The 16,560-nt window shown below is 43.9% G+C and overlaps 1 protein-coding gene across 1 annotated transcript in view; it reads left to right on the top strand.

The window, feature by feature from the left end:
- The window catches only part of LOC126184483 (dynein axonemal heavy chain 5), a 976,026-nt gene that overhangs the window by 517,195 nt on the left and 442,271 nt on the right, over positions 1 to 16,560 (top strand). Inside the window, exons 31-32 of the mRNA XM_049926874.1 lie at positions 1,684 to 1,891; positions 10,862 to 11,023. Coding sequence (XP_049782831.1) covers positions 1,684 to 1,891; positions 10,862 to 11,023 — 370 coding nt within the window. The remainder of the gene's footprint in view (positions 1 to 1,683; positions 1,892 to 10,861; positions 11,024 to 16,560) is intronic.

The following is a 16,560-nucleotide window of genomic DNA, read 5'->3' on the forward strand; positions in this document are numbered from 1 at the left end:
TGGGTGAGAGCATTTAAAGATGGCCGCACAAATGTGCATGATGAACAACGGAGTGGGCGTCCTTCGGTCATTAATGAAATTTTGGTGCAGGAAGTGGATAATAAGGTGAGAGAAAACAGACGCTTCACGATTTCCTCCTTGCGGGATGACTTTCCTAATGTTTCTCGTTGTGTTTTGTATGGCATTGTGACCGAGCACTTAAATTACCGAAAATTGTGCGCACGTTTGGTACCGAAAATGTTGACGGATGGGCACAAAACCAAACGTTTAGACAGTGCATTGACTTTCCTTGAGCGGTGCCACAACGACTGTGATGATTTCTTGAGCCAAACTGCTACGGGCGATGAAACATGGGCGGCCTACGTCACACCAGAATTAAAGCAACAGTCCATGGAAGTTGAGCAAGGGCATATTTTTGCTGCAAGACAATGCCCGTCCGTATGTGGCGAATCAGACCAAAGATCTCATCACATCTTTTCGATGGGAAACTCTAGATCATCCTCCGTACAGCCCCGATCTTGCACCCAGCGACTACCATCTGTTCCTGCACTTGAAGAAACACCTGGGCGGTCAGCGTCTTCAAGACGATGACGAAGACAAAACAGTGGTGATGCAGTGGTTAACAAGTCAGGCGGCAGACTTCTATGAGGAGAGTATTCAAAAACTGGTACAACGGTATGAAAAGTGCCTCAATATTGACGGAAATTATGTAGAAAAGTAGATTAAGGTGCAGGCTTTCATGTAAAAATAAAATTATTGAGATATCTTAGCACGTCTTTTTTTAATTTCAAAACGGTACTTACTTAAAAAATACGCCTCGTACTTTTAGTATAGCTCCCATCGTCACCATTTTTATGTCTCGTCTGCATCGAACATGTTAAAGAAGCTGAACCCCAATTTTATACTGCTTAGACTGTCAGCTTCAATCATGGCAAGAATTTGTCCTTAGTACTTTGCGGACACTAGGATAAACATAAACTTATAATTCGAAATAATTCTCTCCCTATGCCAATTCCAAAACATCACCGCTGCAATTTTCGATTGTTTTCCGACGTGAAAACGTCATTTTTAATTTAATGGTAAAACACAACAAATGCAATGCACTAATGACGAAAAGTAATATGTCGGAGAGTATTAATTGAGGCTCCAGTTGTCATCGTTCAGTTTAAGTACTTAATCATTAATTCATAGTGTTTTGCTAGTTTTAGTGTTTAATAGTTAAGAAATGGATAAACATAACCTAGGCAGCTTTCTTAAAATCCGGCACACACAGTTACATTAGTTACTTACCGATAATGAGTTTTTAGTTGCATAAATAGTAGTTATGTGATAGTCTGTGAAGAGTACGTTCGGCGTAGGATAGTCGCAGATTGTATAGTCGCTATTGGTGAATCATCATTTGAAGATAAGTAACAATTTCTGTCGATTGGAAGAAATATATCTTACCGTTAGGAACTCTTTTTCCCTTTTGCTCTTTTTTCTCTTTACACAATTCACTGTTTAAATTCTGCGATACAGCCAGACAAATGTTGAGCCTTTGTTATTCAAGAAATACCCACTTTGCCCATTTTTTTGCGGAAGTGAAACAAAGACAAAAAGTGTGTTCTCTCGTGTAATAATGAGAATGTTTGAACAAGAAGATAGGTTCAGGCTATTCAAAATCATGATGTCTTTCTTCATCAGCTACCTCGAAAAGAAGAGAACGATGTTTCCACGGTTCTTCTTCGTTTCGGACCCTGCGCTGCTGGAGATCCTGGGGCAAGCCTCGGATTCGCACACCATCCAGAACCACTTGCTGTCTATTTTTGACAACATTCGCTACGTAAAATTTCACGAAATAGAGTACAACAAGATGACAGATATCATTTCCTCGGAAGGAGAATCAATCCAAGTAAGTGCTCAAAACTAGAGGCCTCCTTGTTTTACTTATTCACCTATTCTACTATCTAATTGTGTAAAACCATTCTTAATACAACAAGTGAGATTTGTTCTGTAGTAAAAGAAATAGGCACTAGCTAGTAAAAAATTGATGCTTTTCTCACTAAACAAATCTTAGTACAATTTCTGACAAAAACAGTTAAACACCCAGGAGACATGGTCGAATGGGAATGTAGCTTCGTACACGTACACACCATAGGCGAGTATGTAAATGACTGGAGTTGCAATTCTCTGTGATAGAACGGCTGCCAGAATGCATTAGCTTTATTCGTGTTTAATGATGTTACCAGATCTGGTAGGATATATAAGGGGCGTGAACAGCGTCAAGATGTTCAGTGATTACTTTGACGGGTACGGTGATGCCGCTTACTTGTGTGACAAAGTGTTATCAGCCTCTGACAGAGTTTGAAAGGACCTAATTTTCTACATCTACATCTACATCCATACTCCGCAAGCCACCTGACGGTGTGTGGCGGAGGGTACCTTGAGTACCTCTATCGGTTTTCCCTTCTATTCCAGTCTCGTATTGTTCGTGGAAAGAAGGATTGTCGGTATGCCTCTGTGTGGGCTGTAATCTCTCTGATTTTATCCTCATGGTCTCTTCGCGAGATATACGTAGGAGAGAGCAATATACTGCTTGACTCTTCGGTGAAGGTATGTTCTCGAAACTTTAACAAAAGCCCGTACCGAGCTACTGAGCGTCTCTCCTGCAGAGTCTTCCACTGGAGTTTATCTATCATCTCCGTAACGCTTTTGCGATTACTAAATGATCCTGTAATGAAGCGCGCTGCTCTCCGTTGGATCTTCTCTATCTCTTCTATCAGCCCTATCTGGTACGGATCCCACACTGCTGAGCAGTATTCAAGCAGTGGGCGAACAAGCGTACTGTAACCTACTTCCTTTGTTTTCGGATTGCATTTCCTTAGGATTCTTCTGGCATCTGCTTTACCGACGATCAACTTTATATGATTATTCCATTTTAAATCACTCCCAATGCCTACTCCCAGATAATTTATGGAATTAACTGCTTCCAGTTGCTGACCTGCTATATTGTAGCTAAATGATAAGGGATCTATCTTTCTATGTATTCGCAGCACATTACACTTGTCTACATTGAGATTCAATTGCCATTCCCTGCACCATTGATGAGTTAGGTAGACTTTGCTGATAATTTGTTTACTTTTTTATTTTTGTTATTTTCTGCTACTGACATGTTCGTACAACAATTCGCTGCAGATCCTCCTGCATTTCAGTACAATTTTTCATTGTTACAACCTCTCGATATACCACTGCATCATCCGCAAAAAGCCTCAATGAAGCCTCAATGAACTTCCGATGTCATCCACAAGGTCATTTATGTATACTGTGAATAGCAACGTGTTCGACGTCCTTTCTTGAAAACGGGGATGACCTGTGCCCTTTTCCAATCGTTTGGGACGCTACGCTCCTCTAGAGACTTACAGTACACCACTGCAAGAATGGGGGCAAGTTCCTTCGCGTACTCTGCGTAAAATCGAACTCGTATCCCATCAGGTCCAGCGGCCTTTCCTCGAATCCTGTACTATCCTGATTTGTGGAGCATTCGTATGTGACACTGGCCCGATGATTGACTGCACGCGAAAGTGAGGACATGTATACTCGTCGTCAAGGTTCCGGTCGAACATATCTGACCACCATGAGAGAGAATCGTCATGTAGTGCACCAAGTTCATCGTAGCTACTTCACATCTCCGCCTGTAATAGGAGAAAAAGTAATAGATTTCCTACAACATTCTGCGTCATCCAAAACAATTCGGCGGAGACTAGAAGCAGCTGGACCAGAGAATTATCGCTGCATGAGCAGACTACTGCTAACACCATAACGCAAACGAGTACGTTCGGAGTGATGCCGTAACAGGGATGCATGAACTGCTGGTGAATGTCGTAGCATTGCGTTAACCGATGAATCGCAGTTCTTCACTGCCCCGGATGACCATTGTTGGCGAGTACGCTGGCGGCCTGAGGGAAGGTCCCATTGTTCCAATGTTTTGAAGAGGTACAGCTGCGTCAGTCCCTGTGATACGGTGTAGGAACCCATCAGGTATGACATCAGGTCACGGCTGGTAGTGACGTAAGTGGCTCTTAAGGCATAATGGTATATCACGGTCATCCTACATCCTCATGTGTTAATTCTCCATTTGACAGTATCGCGGTGCCATACTTCAACAAGACAACGCTCGTAAATACATGACATGTCTAGGCACTCCCGTGGCCAACATGATTGCCAGATCAGTCTCCTATTGAACATATGTGTGATCAGCTCGGATGTGAACTCCGTGGTAGTGCCAGTATCCACGATATCAAGGACCAGGTACATAAGACGTGAGCCAGCTTGCCTTAGGAGAGAATGCAATGGTTATATGACACTCTTCCCAACCGAATCAGTAAGTGCTTCCAGGCCAGAAGGGGTGCAACATCATACTGAAAGTGAGCTCATATAGCCAAGTTCTTCGTCAACTTGACCCGATTTTGCAACTACTGCAGTAACATCACATACCCTTCCAACACGTGCAGTTTCATTTCGCTTCCTCCTCCCCTTCTGGGCACTTCACTATTTTTTGGTCAGTTTATATTAACGAACAATATTATTTGAACGATAAAGTTATAAGTATTTTGCAGTATTCGAGGTAAAGAATATTCTTAGTTAGTGTTTCTCGTTCATAAATATGACTTTTTCTATCAAGTAGGCACGGAAGAAACCATTAGCATGATGAAGAACTACAGTTCCAAAATTATACGATGAAATGGTCACATTTGCCTTTGCAGTTTTCTTTGGAGACTTTTAAAATTATCACAGCGCAACATCTACGTTAGTTTATCAGAGTACGTCTTCTCGTCTACCTGACGATGACTGAAAATGGAGTGCTATTTCAATTGAAAGAGAACACTGAAACTAACTAGGTGAAGGGTGTTGAAGGAACTATCACAATTTTCGTGACACAATAACAAAAATAAATAATGAGTTAGGATACCGGGAAAAGATATTTGAATTCCACATGGCTATCATAACACATTCACTTCTGTATATAAGTCGTTCTGGAGAACCTCAATAGACAGGAGACATGGCGATAGCAAACGCGCCACCACAGCAGCATTGGGACGCATACAGAATTATGTCGATACGAGATATAGCGGAAATTTTCCATGACAAATGGATGACGTTAACTCTGTGAGGTTTTCATCCGCCAATGGAAAACACACTGTCAATACGACGCCCCCGCACAGCTAATTAGAATTCGTAACAGCTTCCCCCAGGCCTCCCAGTATGTCATGCCGGAACGCTCCGTGTTTCTGAACAAAGGCTAGGTTAGTTTATTAATGGTTAGTGGTAGTCGTGCTGCGTTCTAAGCGTGTAAAATAGGTTTATGGCATATTTATTGATGAGTTAGGTAAACTTTGCTGTTAATTTGTTTACTTTTCTATTTTTGTTATTTTCTGCTACTGACATGTTCGTACAACAGATGTTTATGTATGATTTAAATCTGTACAGGCCTACATGGGGCTCATTCAGGCTTGTTCAGGCTCGTTCAAAATGACTTTTGAGATTTTGTTCAGTTTGATGAAAATCTGAATGTAAGTTGTAGTTTTTGACTTATTTTAGTACATTTTTTTACGTTTTTCTTATTTTTGTCATGCTAGACCAAAAATCTGGAATTTTGAATGTCAATAAAAATGGGTTTTTGGAAGAATATTCGATTTACTTCATATACGAGGGCTGTTCAATAAAGAATGATCATAATTTTTATGGCCATAATTTCTCGCTTCAAAATTTAATCCTATGATATTCTGTTAGCTTAATGTGCAACAAACACGTCATAGTAGTTTCATTGTTGGGACTCCTGGTTCCCACCTGTGAGAGGCAGGCAAGGTCAGACACGTTCAGTATCGCCTACCACTGCAATGGAGGCAAAACGCTAGGAAAAATATGCGGCTTTGAAATTCTGCTTTCGTCTCAACAAATCTTCATTTGAGGCTTATACAATGTTACAGGAGGCCTATGGAGAGTCTATTCTTCCCTACAGCACAGCTCGAAGGTGGTTTTAAATGTTTAAAGAGGGGAGACAATTTCAATGGAAGGTGGACCCGGTGCTCCTGTTACTACTCTTACGGAAGAAAACATCGACCCTGCTGCTGTCATTGTGAGAGAGGATCGACGAATTACCTTAAGATCACTTCCTGAAATTCTGAACATTTCACTGGGTGCCACCCACACGTTGGTGACAGAAAAATTACACATGACACGTGTTTGTGCGCGATAGGTTCCAAGACTGTTGATTCCCAAAATAAAGGGACATTGGCGTGCAGGTCTGCATGCAGTTGAAGTTGACTTTAGAGGAAGATCCGGAGCTTCTTCCAAATGTAATCACTGCTGATGAAATTTGGCTACATCATTTTGATCCTGAGACCAAACAGCAAAGCTCAGTGTGAAAACCCCCTTCATCACCAACCCCCAAAAAAGCAAAAGCTGTGGCTTCTACTGGGAAAGTTACGTTCATCTCATTCTTTGATATTCATGAGGTGTTTATCAGCATGTTGTACTTGCACACACATCAGTAACTGGAAAATACTACAGGAATGTCCTGAAAACATTGCAAGTCCATATCAGGCCCAAAAGACCAGGCTGGATGCTGCACCACGATAATGCGCCGCCGCATATTGCCAATGTTGTTGCTGAATATCTTGCAAAAATCAACGTGAAGTGCATCCCTCACCCTCCCTATAGTCCATATTTATTTTATTTTTTTTATTCACTTTCATGAAGAAACGTCATCGTGGGAGGCATTCTCAATCATCAGAAGCAGTGGTGAAAACTGCGGAGGCGATTTTGAAGGACCTCTCAAAAAATGGTTTCCAGTATGTATTTGAAGACTGACAGAAACGCTGGGACAAATTCAAATGGCTCTGAGAACTATGGGACTTAACTGCTGATCTCATCAGTCCCCTAGAACTTAGAACTACTTAAACCTAACTAACCTAAGGACATCACACACATCCATGTCCGAGGTAGGAATCGAACCTGCGACCGTAGCGGTCGCGCGGTTCCAGACTGGAGCGCATAGAACCTCTCGGCCACTTCAGCCGGCTCTGGGACAAGTGCATCACATTCATGGGAGACTACTTTGAGAACGACCATCAAAATTTTGAGGATGAGTAAAGACTTGTTGTCAAAAAAAAAAAAATTATGATCATTCTTTATTGAACATCCCTCGTATATTGGTGGTCTGAGTGTTTAAGATTTTACACTACTGGCCATTAAAATTGCTACACCAAGAAGAAATGCAGATGATTAACGGGTATCCATTGGACAAATATATTATACTAGAACTGACATGTGATTACATTTTCACGCAGTTTGGGTGCATAGATCCTGAGAAATCAGTACCCAGAACAACCACCTCTGGCCGTAATAACGGCCTTGAATCGCCTGGGCATTGAGTCAAACAGAGCTTGGATGACGTGTACACGTACAGCTGCCCATGCAGCTTCAACACGACACCGCACTTCATCAAGAGTAGTGACTGGCGTATTGCGACGAGCCAGTTGCTCGAACAGACGATTCCAATTGGTGAGAGATCTGGAGAATGTGCTGGCCAGGGCAGCAGTCGAACATTTTCTGTATCCAGAAAGACCCGTACAGGACCTGCAACATGCAGTCGTGCATTATACTGCCGAAATGTAGGGTTTCGCAGGGATCGAATTAAGGGTAGACCCACGGGTCGTAACACGTCTGAAATGTAATGTCCACTGTTCAAAGTGCCATCAACGAGAACAAGAGGTGACCGAGACGTGTACCCAATGGCACCCCATACCATCACACCGGGTGATACGCCAGTATGGCGATGACGAATACACGCTTCCAATGTGCGTTCACCGCGATGTCGCCAAACACGGATGCGACCATCAAGATGCTATAAACAGAACCTGGATTCATCCGGAAAAAAATGAAGTTTTGCCATTCGTGCACCCAGGTTCGTCGTTGAGTACACTATCGCAGGCGCTTCTGTCTGTGATGAAACATCAAGGGTAACCGCAGCCATGGTCTCCGAGCTGATAGCCCACGCTGCTGCAAACGTCGTCGAACTGTTTGCGCAGATGGTTGTTGTCTTGCAAACGTCCCCATCTGTTGACTCAGGGATCGAGACGTGGCTGCACGATCCGTTACAGCCAGGCGGATAAGATGCCTGTCATCTCGACTGCTAGTGATACGAGGCCGTTGGGATCCAGCACGGCGTTGCAGCGTCCCTGAATATGAAAGTTAATAGGAATATAAAAAAGGGAGGAAGGTTTATCTGTTTAGCAAGAGTAATAGAAGGCAGAGTTCAGACTACCTAACAGATCAAAACGAAAATTTCTGTTCCGACACTGACAATGTTGAGTGTTTATGGAAAAAGTTCAAGGCAATCGTAAAATGCGTTTAGACAGGTATGTGCCGAGTAAAACTGTGAGGGACGAGAAAAACCCACCGTGGTACAACAACAAAGTTAGGAAACTACTGCGAAAGCAAAGAGAGCTTCACTCCAAGTTTAAACACAGCCAAAACCTCTCAGACAAACAGAAGCTAAACGATGTCAAAGTTAGCGTAAGCAGGGCTATGCGTGAAGCGTTCAGTGGATTCGAAAGTAAAATTCTATGTACCGACTTGACAGAAAATCCTAGGAAGTTCTGGTCTTACGTTAAATCAGTAAGTGGCTCGAAACAGCATATCTAGACACTCCGGGATGATGAAGGCGTTGAAACAGAGAATGACACGCGTAAAGCTGAAATACTAAACACCTTTTTCCAAAGCCGTTTCACAGAGGAAGACCGCACTGCAGTTCCTTCTCTAAATCCTCGCACAAACGAATATATGGCTGACATCGAAATAAGTGTCCAAGGAATAGAAAAGCAACTGGAATCACTCAACAGAGGAAAGTCCACTGGACCTGACGGGATACCAATTCGATTCTACACAGAGTACGCGAAAGAACTTGCCCCCCTTCTAACAGCCGTGTACCGCAAGTCTCTAGGGGAACGGAAGGTTCCAAATGATTGGAAAAGAGTACAGGTAGTCCCAGTCTTCAAGAAGGGTCGTAAAGCAGGTACGCAAAACTATATCTCTGACGTCGATCTGTTGTAGAATTTTAGAACATGTTTTTTGTTCGAGTATCATGTCGTTTTTGGAAACCCAGAATCTACTATGTAGGAATCAACATGGATTCCGGAAACAGCGATCGTGTGAGACCCAACTCGGTTTATTCGTTCATGAGACCCAGAAAATATTAGATACAAGCTCCCAGGTAGATGCTATTTTTCTTGACTTCCGGAAGGCGTTCGATACAGTTCCGCACTGTCGCCTGATAAACAAAGTAAGAGCCTACGGAATATCAGACCAGCTGTGTGGCTGGATTGAAGAGTTTTTAGCAAACAGAACGCAGCATGTTGTTATCAATGGAGAGACGTCTACAGACGTTAAAGTAACCCCTGGCGTGCCACGGGGGAGTGTTATGGGACCATTGCTTTTCACAATATACATAAATGACCCAGTAGATAGTGTCGGAAGTTCCATGCGGCTTTTCGCGGATGATGCTGTAGTATACAGAGAAGTTGCAGCATTAGAAAATTGTAGCGAAATGCTGGAAGATCTGCAGCGGATAGGCACTTGGTGCAGGGAGTGGCAACTTACCCTTAACATAGACAAATGTAATGTATTGCGAATACATAGAAAGAAGGATCCTTTATTGTATGATTATATGATAGCGGAACAAACACTGGTAGCAGTTACTTCTGTAAAATATCTGGGAGTATGTGTGCGGAACGATTTGAAGTGGAATGATCATATAAAATTAATTGTTGGTAAGGCGGATACCAGGTTGAGATTCATTGGGAGAGTCCTTAGAAAATGTAGTCCATCAACAAAGGAGGTGGCTTACAAAACACTCGTTCGACCTATACTTGAGTATTGCTCATCAGTGTGGGATCCGTACCAGATCGGGTTGACAGAGGAGATAGAGAAGATCCAAAGAAGAGCGGCGCGTTTCGTCACAGGGTTATTTGGTAACCGTGATAGCGTTACGGAGATGTTTAACAAACTCAAGTGCCAGACTGCAAGAGAGGCGCTCTGCATCGCGGTGTAGCTTGCTCGCCAGGTTTCGAGAGGGTGCGTTTCTGGATGAGGTATCGAATATATTGATTCCCCCTACTTATACCTCCCGAGGAGATCACGAATGTAAAATTAGAGAGATTAGAGCGCGCACGGAGGCTTTCAGACAGTCGTTCTTCCCGCGAACCATACGCGACTGGAACAGGAAAGGGAGGTAATGACAGTGGCACGTAAAGTGCCTTCCGCCACACACCGTTGGGTGGCTTGCGGAGTATAAATGTAGATGTAGATTACCCTCCTGAACCCACCGATTCCACATTCTGCTAACAGTCATTGGATCTCGACCAACGCGAGCAGCAATGTCGCGATACGATAAACCGCAATTGCGATAGGCTACAATCCGACCTTTATCAAAGTCGGAAGCGTGATTGTACGCATTTCTCCTCCTTACACGAGGCATCACAACAACGTTTAACCAGGCAACGGCGGTCAGCTGCTGTTTGTGTATGAGAAATCGGTTGGAAACTTTCCTCGTGTCAGCACATTGTAACTGTCGCCACCGGCGCCAACCTTGTGTGAATGCTCTGAAAAGCTAATCATTTGCATATCACAGCATCTTCTTCCTGTCGGTTAAATTTCGCGTCTGTAGCACGTCATCTTCGTGGTGTAGCAATTTTAATGAGCAGTAGTGTATGTTTCTTGCAAAATGAAAAAAAAATGGTCCAACTGGTCCGTTAACCTCAATATTTATCTCCTGAAGCAGTTTTTGGAGACGTGTCAGCTGTTCACAATGCGCACGTTGCAGCTGGAGAGGGCGGTGCGCGCCGAGGGCAGCGTCGAGACGTGGCTGACATCGCTTCTGCAGACGGCGCAGGCGTCGCTGCACTCCATCATCCGCCAGTCCTACACCAGTATCAACGACCCCAACTTCAACGTGCTCACCTTCCTCGATAAAATGCCCGCTCAGGTTCGTCGCTGTGTTTTTTATGTATATTCTTAAGTTTAGCGACACACCCATTCCATATATACGGGTGCTTCACGTACGACCCAGCCGCATGCATGCATTTTGCACGATATGAGAACCGGGTATTAACATTGGGAGTTGCCGTATGACAGTTCGGCGCGTCTTTCCTGAATATAGACTAAGACGAAATGCAACTAAATTATGGTTGGTTCTATTTTTACCACGTGCTAAAAATTTCGTCCCTCAGTGGCAACAGCAACCTGACACTTTCCGAACACACAGTCTAGAATTTGTCGAATTTCAGCTGCCGAAATTCTTGAAATCACGAAAGGAATACTGGATTCTAGCGCTTCGAGTAAAAAGTGCATGGATTTAAATCTGAGCAACGAGGAAGCTAGTCAGCTATCCAATCATCACCGCCATCTCTTAATACCGATATAGATACACTGGCTGTGTGTCCTCTTGCTTTGTCTTGCATTCAGTAGCAGTCGGTAGTGTTGCGCTAACTGCGCGCCACACCCCTGTTTTTATATCACGCTCTTGATGAAACTTTCTTTAAAGTCAGTACCGCCATTAGACTGTTATTTATTTCCAGTCTTACATTTACACTTATACGATCATGGTTTCGGCTTCAAAGTGCCATTATCAAGCGTTTTAAGTGTTATACAGCGCCTAAGGTGGCATACTGTCGTATTTAAAATACACTATTAGACACATTGTCTAAGTGTCGATCCTTAGAAAATGTGTGTAATAGTTTATTTTAAATATGACAGTATGCCATCTTAGTCACTGTCTAGCACTTAAAACACTTGATAATGGCGCTTTGAAGCCGAAATCATGATCGTGTAAGTGCAAATGTAACACTGCATATAAACAACAGTCTAATGGCGGTACTGATTTTTAAGAAATATATTATGACTGTGGCCCCACATTGTGAAAAAAAAATTACTTGATGTAACTGTCTGGGAGTCCATATACCTCGACAAATACAGCCATGATTCATCAGAAAAAAAATTCAGGCTCAACTTCCCAAACACACCAGACTGCAACTTTCAATTACTGCACTGATATCGAGCAACAACATCTGAACGTCGATGCACTACTTTTACGTTGTAAGGTTTGTTTAAGTTGGTGCACACCTCTGTGAGTGTATGAAAATGGCACGCCGGCCTGAAGAGCTAAATGGCGCGATAATTTTCTCCGACTTCTTTCCAACACCGCTCCTAACTCGTCTAGCTTATTTTCGGTCAAAAAATTAGATTTTCTTTACTTTTTTGTCCAAGATGAATTCAATCTCTTGAACTTTATTTCCTAATGTATGCATTGTCAAATCACGGAGAACTCGGACCATGTCTCATGAAAGGTATCCGAAACTCCTACTAAACGCGGAATTGACCACTAAATGTCACGACAGATGGACCCACCAGTATAATACGAGACGGTGAGTATTGTGTTGTTTCTAGCGTAGCGGTAACAGCAGAATGGGTCGGTCAGGAGCGTTCAGTGACTGTACATAGACTAGTCATTGTATGTCAACTGAGTAAAAATTCACTAGGGACATTTCAGTCCTTGTGAAGCTGCCCAAACTGACTGTTAGTGATGCGACTGTGAAGTAGAAACGCGAAGGAACAACCACAGCTAAACCAAGTCAAGACGCACCTCATTTACTGAAGGACAGGGACCATCGATCAGTGCGGAGGGTTATTGTAAAAAATGTAATGAAATCAACGGAAGAAATCACTCGTGGTTTCCAAAGTGCTACCACCAGCCCAGCTAGTACAGTGACTGCATGTATGGAGTTAAAAGGGATGGGGTACACTAGTCGAGCAGCTCCTTGTAAGCAACATATTTTTGTAGTCAATGCTAGATAGAGCAAAGAACGACGCCGCTGGACGGTAGATGAATGAAATCGACTAATTTGGAGCGATGAATCACGCTATACCCTGTGGCAATCCAGTGGAAGGGTATTGGTATAGCGGATGCCTGGGGAATGTTACAATCATGTGCACTGCCAACAGGAAGTACAGAGGAGGTTGTGTTACGATATGGTGTGGTTTTCTTGATTAGGATCTGGTTCCATTATTGGGTTTAAGGAAACATAAAAGCTGAAGGATACGAACACATCTTACAGCATAGTGTACTGCTTACAGTAGAGGAACAGTTCAGGGACGATGCTTGTTTGTTTTAGCATGACACTGCACTCTGTCATAAAACAACGTCTGTGAGCCAGGCAATATTTTGCGGACTATAAAAGTTTTGAAATGGACGGGCGTGCTCAGTGTCTCGACCTGAACGTAATGGAACGACTTTGGGATGAGTTAGAACGTTAACTTTGCTTGAGACCACAGCTTCCAACATCGCTATCTACTCTGGTTTCGGGTCTTGAGGAAGAATCGGCTGCGCCGGTCGGAGTGGCCGAGCGGTTCTAGGCGCTACAGTCGGGAACCGCGAGACCACTACGGTCGCAGGTTCGAATCCTGCCTCGGGCATGGATGTGTGTGATGTCCTTAGGTTAGTTACGTTTAAGTAGTTCTAAGTTCTAGGGGACTGATGACTTAAGATGTTAAGATGTTAAGTCCCATAGTGCTCAGAGCCTTTTTTTTTTTTAATAATGGGCTGCCATTCCTCGACAGACTTTTACACACCTCGTTGAAAGGGTCCCCAGCATAATCCAAGTCATCATGAAGGGGCAGGGTAGATGCACCTCATAGTAAAGCTCACTAACAGATGTCAGGATCAGAGAGTTTACACCTGGACATTTTCGTATGAAGGCAAGCCGACATACCAGACAGGCCACTTTTCTTGCATTTTTCAGTAAAATCAGCAATCGCTAATCTTTCGCATGTACCGCAGTGAAAGGAAACGACGCCCAACAACAAAGGCAAACAAACCTTAAACTCGATAGCTCATTAAACGAGGCACGATACAACTGTTGAGCGATACGCCACTAGTCTCTACCCGAGCCACAGGACGGCCGAGAGCACCATGAACTTTTTGGCGTTCGGTACCTACCTCCTAGATATTGCTTCCTACACAAGAGGCAGCACTTGCATCATAGGTGAAACATTTATTATATGTTTGGAAGGCCGGAGTTTCGATGTCAAGCAACAAACAATAACGGCAATTTTTCGATCTCTGATGAAAGTAGGATAATTAGTTTATGTATTACACTTCTAGCAACACTCTTTGCCTTCAAAGAATGCTACCTTCCGAAGTGATTTGGATTCCATCTCAACCATAAGTTTCACTGACACAGGCTGGGCGAGATGTTTTCCTTGTAATTGAACAATTGGACTCTATGAGAATAACGGTTATCGGTCATAAAAAGAGGAGAGAGTACGCTAGTACTGGCTTATAGAATAATAAGAGGGCGGACAGTCCCATCTCTGCACATTCGGATCGTCAACGAGTCGTTTTAGATGACACTGTGGTCCATACATCCGGCAATGTTGAGTGGTGCGCATGGCACCAATACGCGGCAACGAGTATTACACGTTTCGTTGAGGAAAGTGAGTTTGGTTTTGTTCTTTCTCTACATTACTGTGTACTGTTTTTTTTAGGAAACACACAGCCGGATTATGTGCAAAGATGATAATTTCACTGAAATGACAGTGACAGTTTTGACTGATGTTCTACGCCCTGTAACTGTCTTCAGTGTCCGCTGGAGTTGAGTTTAATTCAGATACTAACTGCGAAGAGTCGTGAGCAATAGGCAACGATCACTCTGGCTCTTGTTTGACATGTACGAACTTGCACCAATCTTTTCTGAACAACTCCTGCTGTTCGAGAGGGAATTCAGAAAGTTAAGATATTACTTTAAAGCTCTGCAGTAGGTTCTGCAACTGCGCACTCTGACTGGTCAGTTTCTACGCTGCACAATAAAATTAAAGGATCACTTTTTCGAAATCCCGTAATTGTCTCCAATTGCCACGCACAGTTTAGAAATTTGACTCATAAGTGCCTACAACGTTCCTCTGTAATGGTGGAAAAACGTGTCGCGCTGCTATGTCACTCTTTGCCTCGGCGACACTTCTCACTGCAAGGTGTCGACCCATGCGAAAAAACGCCACAGCTCAGCTCATGTGATGCGTAAGGTGGATTAATGGTGTCACATTAGCACCAACTTTCACCATAATTCGCCCAACGCTATTGTGGAAGTGTCGGCATTCGACGAAATTGGGATGTGACCCGAAGCACCAAAATGTGTTCATGTTTATCAGCTCTCCCATTTTGCGCCCTCCTATAGCGCGATCACGAGGAGGGGGCAGAGAGGGAGGGGCACATTAACATGTACGTGAATAAAATGTCAAAGGGTCCTTCTAAGACCCCGCTTGTTCAGCAATACCCTTGGTACCACTCATATATCTTTTTCGATCAGGTTAAAAATGTACCTGCTAGAGACTCCGATAGCTATTCAGCTTTGTGGCTCCCCTATCACTTCAGGACAGCCAATCCCTCGACACTCCTTAGGAGGGCCTGCCTTCCCTAAGGCGCTAGAGCAGCTCCAAGGCTGAATGGGTATCGAAGGCTCTGGTATGTACATTTTTAACGTGCACAAGAAAGGTGTGTAGGTGGCACTTAGAGTGTTGTTAAACAGAGGGCCTTTGAGGGAACCTTTGCCTTTTTATCCACACACATGGCCGGCCGAAGTGGCCGTGCGGTTAAAGGCACTGCAGTCTGGAACCGCAAGATCGCTACGGTCGCAGGTTCGAATCCTGCCTCGGGCATGGATGTTTGTGATGTCCTTAGGTTAGTTAGGTTTAACTAGTTCTAAGTTCTAAGGGACTAATGACTTCAGCAGTTGAGTCCCATAGTGCTCAGAGCCATTTTGAACACATGTTAATGTTGCAGCTAATCCGCCTACCGGGCAACGGCCTTGCCTCACTGGATACACTGGTTCCCGTGAGATCACCGAAGTTAATCGCTGTCGGGCGTGGTCGGCACTTGGATGGGTGACCATCCAGGTCGCCTTGCACTGTTGTTATTTTTCGGGGTGCACTCAGCCTTTTGATGCCAACTGAGGAGCATCATAACGACCGGGAGAGCGGTGTGCTGACCCCACGCCCCTCCTATCCGCATCCTCCACTAAGGATCACACGGCGGTCGGATGGTCTCGGTAGGCCACTCGTGGCCTGAGGACGGAGTGCTTTAATCTGCCTACCCCCTCTCGTGATCACGTCACAGGACATCACAACATGGGTAAGCTGAAAAGGCACGAACATCCTTTACTGTTTCGGGTCTCGTTCAAATATCGTCGAATGATTTTGAATGGTCCCTAGTGGTTCCACTCTGTATACCAGACCAAACATTGTGGTCGCACTACACTCAAAAGTGGCCAGATCACATTCAAATGGTTTGCAGTCCCAAGGTGTTCTTAGAGTAGGATTGAATCACCCAGAGGGTAGCAGTGTCGAACGTTGTCAAGAACGTTGTCCTGTCCCCGAGGGAAGGAGTGAGTTCAAAATGATTCAAATGGCTCTGAGCACTATGCGACTTAACTTCTGAGGTCATCAGTCGCCTAGAACTTAGAACTAATTAAA

Source organism: Schistocerca cancellata, chromosome 4 (genome assembly GCF_023864275.1).
Source record: "Schistocerca cancellata isolate TAMUIC-IGC-003103 chromosome 4, iqSchCanc2.1, whole genome shotgun sequence".
NCBI classification, from domain to species: domain Eukaryota; kingdom Metazoa; phylum Arthropoda; class Insecta; order Orthoptera; family Acrididae; genus Schistocerca; species Schistocerca cancellata.